The sequence below is a fragment of the Phyllobates terribilis genome, unplaced genomic scaffold (genome assembly GCF_046119375.1).
Source record: "Phyllobates terribilis strain yellow unplaced genomic scaffold, ASM4611937v1 Scaffold_1__5_contigs__length_1240528914, whole genome shotgun sequence".
Classification (NCBI taxonomy): domain Eukaryota; kingdom Metazoa; phylum Chordata; class Amphibia; order Anura; family Dendrobatidae; genus Phyllobates; species Phyllobates terribilis.
Window position 1 is genome coordinate 277,068,762 of NW_027362761.1, and position 12,988 is coordinate 277,081,749.

The 12,988-nt window shown below is 40.1% G+C and overlaps 1 protein-coding gene across 2 annotated transcripts in view; it reads left to right on the forward strand.

Annotated features, from left to right (window-relative positions):
• GRK3 (G protein-coupled receptor kinase 3) overlaps positions 1-12,540 on the forward strand; it is a 315,828-nt gene extending 303,288 nt beyond the window's left edge. Inside the window, exons 14-21 of one of the 2 annotated variants that reach the window (XM_073672931.1) lie at positions 674-740; positions 902-1,002; positions 1,688-1,754; positions 2,742-2,837; positions 5,543-5,705; positions 5,969-6,105; positions 7,213-7,326; positions 9,762-12,539. In XM_073672931.1, coding sequence (XP_073529032.1) covers positions 674-740; positions 902-1,002; positions 1,688-1,754; positions 2,742-2,837; positions 5,543-5,705; positions 5,969-6,105; positions 7,213-7,326; positions 9,762-9,923 — 907 coding nt within the window. In that variant the 3' untranslated portion in view covers positions 9,924-12,539. Of the gene's footprint in view, positions 1-673; positions 741-901; positions 1,003-1,687; positions 1,755-2,741; positions 2,838-5,542; positions 5,706-5,968; positions 6,106-7,212; positions 7,327-9,761 lie in introns of both variants that reach the window. The other variant, XM_073672932.1, reaches the window with a different exon arrangement.
• Positions 12,541-12,988: the final 448 nt, after the last annotated feature.

The window sequence follows — 12,988 nt, forward strand, 5'->3', positions numbered from 1 at the left end:
TTACAAAAGGGGATAGATGCTTCTCTCACAACAAATAGCATTGTGAGTTCTAAGTAATCTAGCAATAGAGAATGTATAACTGGTGGAGAAAGGTCCAATGTCTATTCTCAACTTATGTAACTCTTTTAAAGAGAATGCATCAGAAGCTTCTACAAACATCCCAAACCATATATATAGCACTATGTAGCCCTTTAAAAGATAACAGTTCATATTTTTATGACCCCCAAAGTGCTGCTCTTGTGGCCAGAAATTGTTTTGAAGTTCTGAATACACCAGTCTGGAAGTGCATTGGGGTGTGGTGAAGCTCTTCCAGCTCCTCAGTCTCGCGCTGTTTTCTTTTCCTAGCAGGTCATTTGCTCTGGTACTTGGTCTACGACCTGTCAGTCGAAATACTGTAGAGGAGGATGGCGCTTAGCAGGGAATGTAACATGCGCTGCGGAGCTGGAAGTGCATCGTCACATTCTCATTGCACTTCCAGACTGGTGTATACTGAACTTCAAAATGGTATTCTGTGATGCTGCAGCAGCGCTTTGGGGTCATATTCGTCAGATACTTTTCTATGTTTTTGTTATCCCAAAATATGTTATTATTCAGCTGCGGCCATGCGCAGTTATTTTCCAGTTTATTGGTTTTTGTTATACAGAAAGCATGAATACATGTTTTTCTTCTGCAGCCACAGCCCGTTCAGACAGCATAAAACCAAAGACAAACATGAGATTGACAGGATGACACTCACAATGGTAAGACCAGCTTTTCCATAAGATTCAGAACTCTGTCCTTGTTTAATACTCTGCCATCGCTGTGTGGAGGGGCTTTCTAGGGTCAAGTGTGTTTCTCTTTCTCTTTTTTAATGTCTTGTAAATGTGTGTGATATGGTATTGCTTTTCTTAAACATGTCAAGAATGTGGAGCTGCCGGACTCATTCACTCCAGAACTGAAGTCCCTCTTGGAAGGTCTTCTTCAAAGAGATGTGAGCAAGAGACTTGGCTGCCAGGGAGGAAGGTCGGTATTGCACTCTCAAATCTAAGATTGTAAACTTTCCAACATTATTGCTCAATATATATATTTACAGTGTCGGACTGTGTTGCCAAGATCCCATCAGAAACATTAAGTGTGTTGGCCTAAAGTTCAGCAACATGCAAATATTACATTACCCAGTAAGATGGGTAGTTTGTTAAATGAATGATGAGATGCTGCCTTTGTCTGTACAAACTGTAGTAAATCAAGTGTATTGTGCCAACTACTGCTCATATGGGAGGGCCCACTGGTGCACTGCGGCCCACCAGGAAATTTACCCGCTCCTCCGTGGGCCAGTCCGAGCCTGTATATTTCTACCAATCTGCAGCATACACACGTACATTTTCTACCATTTCTGCTGGAAGATGATTGCTGCGTAGAGGAATAAGGGATGTGTCACAGTATAAGTGGAATGTTTTAAAGCTTTTGAAATCATCATCATCCATCCTGTATTTGTCATCAGATCCTTGCAGAAATTTCTAATGTATGAGTAACTAATACGGTCCATTAGCTCCACAGTAAAGTGGATACTTAATTGTTTAGACATGGAGAAATCTTTCTGCTTTGGTTTGTTAAGCTGAAGCAAAGCGTTTTTGATTACACTTATAAAAAAGGACATGAACATGGAGATCCCTCATTATATCGTATTAACTTTACTTTCTCTTTGTAGCGCGCTGGAAGTTAAGGAGCATCCGTTCTTTAAAGGCATTGACTGGCAACAGGTGTATATGCAAAAGGTAACCCCGCCTATAAAGAGTAACATTTTCTTTAAGTGGAGTGAAGGTGCCTATACACCTTAGACAACTGTCCTTCACACACATCAAAGCTAAGCTCGGCTGAGCGTCCATGTTTTCTCTATGGGGAGAGACAAGTGTGTTGCTGCCAGGTTATTCTGACAGAGGCTTATCTGCGTGCATGACAGAAGTGTAGAGTGGTTGAATTTAAGCCGCGCGATTCACTATCTCCCTAGGCATCACCTGGCTGGGGAGAGTTTTGAGGTCACATACATATTAGATTATCTGCTGAAACTAACTAACGTCTGCCGGTCCTGCCAAAATTTATATGGGGGCCATTACACTTGCATGATATCATGAATGCTCACCATTTATTCATCATTATTGTGATGGAACTTTACAGAGTTCCCTTAAAAAATTACTGCATCCTAAAGTGGGTAAAACAGGGGTCAATGTTTCTGAAATGTGCGTAATATTGTGTGGTGCACATTTGTGCCATCTATTTGGTTTAGGGACCACCGTAAACTAGTTCTCGAAAATGCTTACTATTCTGTTGACCTATTTTACGAAACTCTGAGACTAAACCTATATGAGAATGATTCTAGTCTTCATACAGCAATCCCCCAGACCACCAGAAATGCATGAATTCACTGCAGTGCTGTAAAGTGATCACGCTCCAGAGATGTTGTTCTGGTCATTATTTCACTAGTATAATTATGATGCCCCTCTGTGTCCGCAAGTTGTTCTCCTGTTTACTTCATTGTTCTGTACATCAGCAGTAGCTTCTGCTTAGAAGAAGATGGTGAAGGCCTTTCTTCCTGCAATGTAATTTTGACTTTGCATTATATCCCTTACCAAATGACTGGGCTGTTGTTGGTTTATTTTCCAGAAATAGAGATTGGCACACATTTGCAAAATTGATGAAAATATGAAAGTAGATGATGGTTGGAATTATAAAAAATGTAATTATAAATTGTGGTGTTCTTCTAGTATCCCCCTCCACTGATTCCTCCTCGAGGAGAGGTAAATGCAGCTGATGCCTTTGACATTGGGTCCTTTGATGAAGAAGACACAAAAGGAATTAAGGTACAGTATAGCATTTGGTTGCCATTAGGCACAGAAAAAATGACTCTGATGACAATAACAGCAATGAAAGCTATGTCAGTCCTGTTGAAACTGATTCTGTTTCCATCAGGTTATTTGGTTGGTTTTGGGCTTAGGCATTTTCTTATTGCCATCAAAAAATACTGGAATCCCTGACTGGAACCATGAAGCACAAAAGAATCTCAATAATATTATGGCGCTGTACAGTAAATAGGTGAAAGAATGCCTTTTGCGATTAGCAATGTGCACACTGTAATGCCTCATTCATTATTCAGTGCAAAATAACACATTTACATTTATTGCTGAATCAAATATGTTACAGAGCTGGGCAAACTTGGAGATAAAATCTTAATGCATTTTACTAATGATTGACTAAACTTCTTCCTCCCTTTATAACATTCATTTGAAAATCGAATGGGTCTTCGGTGGTCTGGATAATCGGAGCGATCCCATGATTTTAAAGCGGATTCTGTAAAATGTGGGGAGCAAAGATAGGAAATACCAAATCTAGTCATAGTTGTGTTCTCCAAAATTAGACCTGAAGGGGACAATTAAAGAAGACTAGCATTTCATATGCCAGTCTTAATGGAGAATTCGCTGGAGTACAATGCGTCAAATTCATCAAGAGGCTCATTGCACTGTTTGACACATTTTCTCAATGGTGTGTGCCTCTGTTGTGCCACGCCAGAAATGCTACTCCAGTCAGGGATTGAAGTTGCATTTCTGTCCTGAAAAATGGCAGCATTTTTTCAGTATGGATGTTGTAGCCAAGCCCCGTTCTGCCCTCACGCCTCCCCAGCTTTGCCAATTTTGGTGGAGTCATTTCAAACTGGCTTGAAACCATCAAAAATTTCAACATTTTACTCCAGTTTTCTGACATAAAAGCTTTGATGATTTACACCCTTCATGTATAGATTTTATTTTTTGAAGTGTTTTTGCTTTAGGATCCCATAGAAGCTGCAGTTATCTATACACTTGGAAATATAATACACAATGGCCAGGTCTTCCAGCGAGAGAGCGCCTCATTTCCTAATAGATGCAAGTAGTGATGGAGGAAAACCCATATAGAACGTCGACCTTGTCAGATTGTGACAACCTCTTTATTTTGTTTTCTTCCATTTGAGCACTGACAATTGGATAGATCCCCTTTAATTGCTAGCAGTGCCGTAATCCTACCTCTCAAGATTTGAGTTTGGTGGCAGGATCTGGCTGTGTACTGTATGAGCTTTAGAATAGTCTTTCCTATTGGTCTTATGACCTCTTTGATCTCATAGGTGTTGTCAGATGATGCATTTTTTCTATCAAAGATCACATCTTTAATGGCTTTTAATAATAAAGTAAAAAAAAATATAGGGGCAGGAAGAGCCAATAGGACATGACATCGACAGTGAAAATACTTTTTTTGTATTGGTATACCCAACCAGTACAACCAGTATATGTGAATCTTCTAATGCATACCAGAGATGATTCCTTTTTTTTTTCTATGGTCTTTTCTTTCTTATCCTGGACCTTTTTTTTTGTTTTTAACTTTCACACTTTCAGGTGGTGTAAACCAAATCTGACATATACATACTTTTTATGTACAATGTAACTTAAGTAACCAAGGGCGTAAATGTGGGTATAAAAGAGGTGGTCATTACACCAGACTCTGCGGTCTGAGTGGGCCCAAACTGCCCCAGTGGTAAAACTGACACCTCAACTCAATGTGACTCTTGTAGGGTCTAGATATGATGATTATACACTTATAAATAATAGTCCTACAGGTACCTAATATTACCACTATACAAGTAACAAATATTATCACCATATTGTTACTCAACGAAACCAAGCAAGTAAATAATACTGCTATACTAAAGGGGTTGTCTGGTCCAAATCAAGTCTGCAGGAACACTGTGTGACTGCAGACTTATGAATCCTGCAGAGCAGGCACTGTGTGCTGCGAGGATTCGCTGGTTCCTGAGCTGGGACCGGAGGGCAGAGCCCGTCTAGTGGGCGTGGCCCCGCTCCATACAGTTATATTGACCGAGGCCGCGCTTCGTCTAGTGATTTGTATGGAGCGAGGCTGCGCCCTCTAGTCGGGCTCTTGGCCCGGACTATGTATAACGCATACATACCCTCCGGTCCTGACTCAGAAACCGGCGAATCCACACAGTGCGTGTGCTGGGGGGATTCATAAGTCTGCAGTCACACAGAGTGACTGCAAACTTATCAATTTGGATTGGACAACCCTTTTAAAGAACCAATAATGCTGCCACACCATGACCATATATTATCAGCATATACAGTAGTGACTAAATAATATCACCATATTGGCCATATTGTGACGGAACAAAACTTAGTATACCAAGGCCAATATTACCAATAATAACGCTATGTAAGGGAATAGCACCAAACAGTGATCACATATTTCACTGGCACTAATAATGAACAAAAGACGAGTACCATCTCCGATGTTTGAGGCAGAACAGGAATCGCAGGGACACACCTCAAAAACATCTCAAAAAATAAGTTTAGTTTCCTGAATGCCGCTCTCTGACTTTTGACTTGATACATTCTGAGATACCAGCTTGTATCTTTTACGTTTGTTTTTTATACGTCAGGACTTCCTTAAATAAAAGTATTCTTTCCACTCAGCTCGCACATATTCATCCCTCACCCTGAATAATACTCTTGATTTATCTTTTTAGCTTCTTGATAGTGATCAGGAACTATACAAGAACTTTCCCCTGGTGATATCTGAGCGTTGGCAACAAGAAGTTGCAGAAACGGTTTATGAAGCTGTCAATGGAGATACTGATAAGATTGAAGCCAGGAAAAGAGCCAAAAACAAGCAGCTGGGTCATGAAGAAGGTAATATTTGTATGCATGGTCTCAGGAGCATATCATTATGTGCTGTACATTTGCTGCCAGCTCACCAGCTTGGTTGGGTATTGTCCTGGCGGTGGGTGCAGGTTGCTGAGGTTGGACCTGTATCTATCAGTCATTTGTAGCATATTCTCTGGATATGTCATAAATGTCTACGGTGCGACGACCCCTTTAAACCATCTCCGCCATGAAGAATACAGACTCTAATGTGTCAGCTGCTATACTGATAAGCATTCTCTCTTTCTTAGATTATGCACTAGGAAAAGACTGCATTATGCATGGCTATATGCTGAAGCTGGGAAACCCTTTCTTGACTCAATGGCAGCGGCGTTACTTTTACCTCTTTCCAAACAGACTTGAATGGAGGGGAGAAGGAGAATCTCGGGTAAGGTCATGGCTACAGAAAGATTGTGAATGTGATGAAGTTTTAAGAAACTAGAAATATATAGGCGTTATCTATTTGGACCCGGGGTCTGAGACTTGCACAAATATTAATGGTTTTCTGATAATGTTGTGTCTTATTTAGGAATCCTGGCGTATACATGTAAAAAAACATCAACTGGTCCAGGTATCTGTGTCCCCTTTAGAATAGGAGCTTCCTGTAGCATAGCTGTGATCCACAGTCCCCACGCTGAATAGTAAAATCCTGACTCATTGATTTTCCCTCAATGTATTAGAAATTGTGATCCTTAGTGGTTCCCTGTGCATATGTATAGACACTTGTAGTCTAAATTATTGCTGAGAATTGGCACAAAATATTGAGATTGTAAGCCTGTGAGGGCAGGGTCCTCCCCCCCTATGTACCAGTCTGTCAGTTTGTTTAATTTTATATATGTTATATGTATGTAACACTTTTCACATGTACAGCACCATGAAATTAATGGAAGAAGAATAATAATAATAAATACAGCAGATATATGAATCATTTATTACAGGTTTAAAGGGAATCTGTCAGCAAGTTTTTGCTATACAATCTGCAAGCTGCATGCTGTAGGGGCAGAGAGCCTAATTCCAGTGATGTGTCACTAACTGGACTGTTTTGTGTAGTTTTGATAGAATCCCTGTTTTCTCTGCTGAGCTTTGTCCAACCTCGCCCACACCCCTGATTGGCAGCTTCCTGTGTAAACTGTTGGCAATCTACCAATCAGTGGTGAGGACGGGGTTAGACAGATTAACCTGACTGGTCTGCACATGTGCTTGTGTTGAAACTACAGCACCCAGCCTAATAAGTGACACATCCCTAGAATCAGGCTATCTGCTCCTACAATATGCTGCTCTCAGATTAAATAGAAAAAATAACTGCTGACAGGTTCCCTTTAATAGAATTGTATCCATCTCCCCCACACACACTTTATATTGCTCTGTTGTACAGTGATTTTTCCAGAATTGTATTTTTCATAGAAATCATTTCCCCCACTATGTCGATGTGAAGACTTTGAGCAATGTAGTCTAATCTCCATATTTCTATATTTTCTTATTTTCCGCCACGCAGCAAAATTTATTGACGATGGAGCAGATAGTGTCTGTTGAAGAAACCCAGATTAAGGATAAAAAATGCATTTTGCTGAGGATTAAAGGAGCAAAGCAATTTGTCCTGCAGTGTGAGGTACGTCTGTTTACATTCCATGTAGTCTGAAAAAATAAGGCCAATTTATTTTCTCCTCAATTTTTGTCCTGTCAAATAATACAGGAGTTATAGGAGTTTATATTGGCACATAGTCAGGAAGGCTTGTTTTTGTGGGATGAATAGTACTTTTCAAGGCCATTAATTTGATATACATGTAACATATTCATTACCTTTTATGAACGCTTTATCGTGGAGATTGAAAAAAAAAAAAGCTATTTTTTTTATTTATTTTTTTACATTTTGTGCTATTTTTTATTGTGTGAGTCAGTACAATTTTAGATTTGTCATTGTTTCTTTTCCCCTATATACAGTTAGGTCCAGAAATATTTCAACAGTGACTCAAATTTTTGCATTTTAGCTGTTTACCAAAACATATTCAAGATACAGTTATATAATGATCTTAAAGTGCAGACTCTCCGCTTTAATTTGAGGGTATTCACATCCTAATTGGAGTAAGGATTTAGGAATTACAGCAACCCCAGTTTTTTAAGGCAAATAAGTGGACTATTCTGCAATGATCGAGTCAATCACCAGATCTGAACCCCATCGAGCAGCTTTTCACATGCTTAAGACAAAACTTAAGGCAGAAAACCCCACAAACAAGCAACAACTGAAGTCAGCTGCAGTAAAGGCTGGCAAAGCATCATAGAGGGGGAAACCCAGCGTTTGGTGACGTCCATGGCTTCCAGACTTCAGGCAGTCAGGATTCTCTACAAAGTATTAAAAATGAACATTTTGTTATGGTAAAGTGCATTTGTCCAATTACTTTTGAGCCCCTGAAACAAGGAGGTTTTGTAGAAAAATGGTGGCAATTCCTAAACATTTCCCAGGATATTTTTGTTCAACCATTTTAATTAAACCTGAAAGTCTACACTACAATTGCATCTCAGTGGTTTCATTTTAAATCCAAAATAATGGCCTGCAGAGCCCAAATCACGAAGATTCTGTTACTGTCCTAATATTTCTGGACCTAATTGTATTTTATTTAATATGAAAAAAATAAAAATAAAAGTAGATATTGGTTGTAACAGAAGAAATAATACTGAATATGTCTATATTCACGGTGACACACAAATGAATAAATATCAGGGTTCACAGCTGTGTTGGCACTGTCAGCAATATGTTCCAGGTTTTAACCTATGCCATCACTGTGCTGTAAGTGTACCACATTTCTCATTTAACGGGGTTGCTCATCTTGTTAGACGCATACTACTCCTCTGCCCCCCCAGCTTCCTGCTTGCCAGGGGCAGTGCCCTCTTGATTGATTGACATTTGAATGAACAGCATGGTTGTGAGCAGGAGTGCAGTGGCGCTGAAGCTGTTCAGATCTGGCAGGCTTCAGAGGAATTTTTAAAGCTCTGTAGAGGATAGCTTGTAAGTGCAGCACTCCTTGCCTAGGAGACCGGCCTCTGCTGATAAACTAGTACTACTACCTCATCTGAGAGAAGCCTGATGTAGGCAAAGAGACCCTGAATCCAACTATGTATCAGTTACTTTACTATGTGCAGCAGCTGTGACACAATCAAAGTTCATAGATGCAGCAGAGCTGAGAAAGCTAACCCTGTCCACACCAGACTCTTGCACATTGTCTATTGACAGTGAGCTGCTTATCACTGAAGAGGGCTAGCATGCTTGTATCATGTAGTCTGGATAATGATAATCTCCAGGTGATAAAACCTTCATTGCAAGTAAACAGCACACTGCCTGAAAAGTGACACATTGTTGAAATCTGTGTTTAACCACTTCCTCGTGCTGTCCTAAGATTACATAGCAAAAACCTGCTGACAGATTCCCTTTAATGTTATCAGAATAACCCTTTAAGATCACCCCAATGATGTAATTGTACATCATGAAGTGGGAAAGGGTTAAATAAACACTTTAGTTAACAGCATTTATTTTTGGTTAGCGTCCTCATATTCCACAGCACTTTACAGACATTATCGGCACTGTCCCCATTGGGGCTCTCAATCTACATTCCCTATCAGTATGTCTTTGGAGTGTGGGAGGAAACCGGAGAACCTGGAGGAAACCCACACAAACACGGGGAGAACATACAAACTCCTTGCAGATGTTGTCCTTGGTGGGATTTGTACCCAGGACCCCAGTGCTGCAAGGCTGCAGTGCTAACCACTGCACCACCGTGCTGCCCATTATGCCTATGAATTGCACAGATATCCGAACGATTTCCGTGGACACTTCTTCACTTTCCCTATGGTGATGGTGCAGACTAATTGCTCACTTGTGTATAGATTCCCCCACAGACCATAGTTGGGGGTTTCTGCAGTGGAATATACTGTTTGTTTGGAGGATCCCTCTAACAAAAAAAGATTACATAAAGTCAACAACAACAATAAATGAATGTGGTATCTATGCTTAACATTTTCTCTGAATTTTTTTTAAACTTGTTGTTACAGAGCGATCCAGAGTTTGTACAGTGGAAGAAAGAACTGACCGAAGCATTTACCGAGGCACAAAGGCTTTTACGTCGAGCTCCAAAGTTTCTGAACAAGTCCCGGTCTGCAGTTGTAGAGATCTCCAAACCACCACTTAGTCACAGAAATAGCAATGGCCTTTAGGTGACAGGACAGGACCAAGAAATCTTAGGGATAACTACTTATAACACCTTGACCAAGGTCCACAGCATTGTTTTTAGTTACTTGTATGGTCCTCTACAGCAAGGTGTACATAGAAGAAGCTTTGGGAGCCTGCATCACACATTGTCTACTGAAGACTGGTCTTAACCGCTTGAAGTCTAGAAAAGGTCATGCAGCTTGAGGCAATGAAGAGATGAATTTTCACTAACAGAAGAGTTATGAAAGTTGCCAAATTTTAGTGATTGCTCATCATTCAGTTGCATCAGCCTATCTTGAATGGCCTGTTCTGAAGGAGTGAGGCGTCCCATCCTTGCTTTTTATCTTGGCATATGCATGCTTTCGTGTATGCCAAGCAAGAATATGAAATGGTTTTTGCAGTAGTTGCTTTTATGTTAATTTTTATGTCTGAAATTCAACATATCCCTGGATGTTTTTGGAAGGGATTGCCGTGTCGCAAGAATGTTTTCAAGATGATAGCTTTCCTGAGTGTTGCCATAATTGTCCCCTTAACACCCTTTGTCCTCCCAACTTGCACTGTTGATGTTAACTGGCAGTGTGATGAAACGGTTATGCACTTCTAAGAAATGACTTGCCTGTCCTGTGGTTATAAGATGTAGATACTTCATGGGAATACATACCAAGAATAATCGACCAATTCTTGTATCTTCACCAGTATAGTGGCTACCACTTTCTTGCCGTGTATGAGGATAGAAATATACTAGTAGAGTAATTATCGGTGAAAAGGAGTGCATGGTAGCTTTGTCCAGTGTTCTGTTAGCCAGTTAGCAAATTTAGCACAGATATTATACGAGCTCATTCTACAGATACGTTTACAATTGCTATAAAGACAGCTTTCTTGCCATTTCAGGTCAATTGCACTTATTCTTCTACTTCTTTTTTTTTTTTTATTCAAATGTATGCTAAAGTGAATTGTGGGTGAGAACGTTGGAGAATCCTGGTACGTGTCATGCTGTAATCTTATATCAGTCCTTATCAGAAAATCCTGTCCTTGTCCTCCATGTATCTATTGTTGGACTTCTTATGCTGTCCTTCTGTTAGGCGTCATCAAAGCCACAGAGCTATGAACATTTATAGTAAGACTGTGCATCCGGTTAACGAAGGAAGGACAAGACAATCAGTCTGATCTTTTGTTGCTACCTATTACATAGACCTGTGTTAGGTTGGAACAAGCGCTCACTGGAAATGACATCTTGGGCTGATGGTGACTACGTCTCAGCCTCCGCTTTGGCTGCACCACGCGTTTTAGCATCCCACTTTTGATTTTACCAATGAAGTGCAAAGTGCCAATGGACTCAAACACTTCCCAGACACACATTCCCTATATTTAACAGAAACTTTTTAATGTATTTGTAAATATTAATTTAAGAATTAGTTATATGGGAAGACTAGCTAAGCTTTGATATTTCTGCACCTACATCTGCAGCTGTGTTTTTACATATTCTCAATTCTTTTGAATGCCTTTTGCTCATCATAAGCATTCTCCTCCATTTCGGTAAATGCAGTGGCACTCACCGTCCATTGGCAGATTGAACCACTGGGGGAAGTGTTATGAATGTGATATATTTTTAGTGTAACAGAAGTACAATGGTTATTGGTTAAGTATAACTGAACTACTGTGAAGTATGAATCCATGTTTGTATTACAATCACATGCAGTGTTTGGCAGCAATTCTTAGATGTTACATTTAAAGGGAACGCTGAAACCCAGTTCATTTGTAGATTACCCCTAACCCTGGTTTTCTTCCTCTTGTCGACACTGTCGAAAAAAATCCAAATGCAACAAGAAATGGTTACAAGATAATTTTATTTCTTTGAAGGTGTCAGTTAACCCATTGAGTTAATATGTAATGACAGAACAGGTGACCCTGGAGATTCACTCATCTAACCTAAGTAGTTTGGTTCCATAAGGTGGGGAAGAGATGGTAAAAACTTCTTGGTATGGATCCATCAATAGCATCTTATCCTTTCTACTCACATTTTAGAGCAGCAACACTGTTTGTCATCCTTTCCATAGAACTGTCTATTTTCTTATCATCCTGTAGTTTTAAAGAATTTCTGGAAGCCATAGTTATGGACAGAGGTGCAATGACTGTTACTGAGCACTGACGTGCAGATCCTGTAACGCACAGCAATAACGAGACACTGCAAGATATGGACCCGTTTAGCTTGGCAGTACCTTATTTTGGAAGCCTTTGTCATGTAATACCGTATTTGTCACATAGCCCTATAGTGCTGGGTTTAGTTAACCTTATGGATATATTTATACATAGTGCAAATTACAGAGACTTTTATAGCTACTCAATCCCATCTATTCTGGAGAATAGCCCGTTGTTTTCCAACATAAACAGACTGTCACAGTTGTGGATATAGATTTCTTTGCCTTCACAGAACGGTTAGGCCGTCTCTAGCCAAGGAGTAAAGGGTGTTATGCACTTTCTGTAGCAGGCAGCATACAATGTAACCAATAATAACATTGCTGTTCTACAGGGTGGGCCATTTATATGGATACACCTAAATAAAATGGGAATGGTTGGTGTTATCAACTTCCTGTTTGTGGCACATTAGTATATGGGAGTGGGAAAACTTTTCCAGATGGGTGGTGACCATGATGGCCATTTTGAAGTCGGCCATTTTGGATCCATCTTTTTTTTCAATGGGAAGAGGGCCATGTGACACATCAAACTTATTGAGAATTTCATAAGAAAAACAATGGTGTGCTTGATTTTAACGTAACTTTATTCTTTCATGAGTTTTTTACAAGTTTATGACCACTTATAAAATGTGTTCAAAGTGCTGCCCATTGTGTTGGATTGTCAATGCAACCCTCTTCTCCCAGTCTTGACACACTGATAGCAACACCGCAGAAGAAATGCTAGCACAGGCTTCCAGTATCCATTGTTTCAGATGCTGCACATCTTTTATCTTCACAGCATAGACAATTGCCTTCAGTTGACCCCAAAGATAAAAGTCTAAGGGGTCAGATCGGGTGACCTTGTTGGCCATTCAACTGGCCCACGATGACTAATC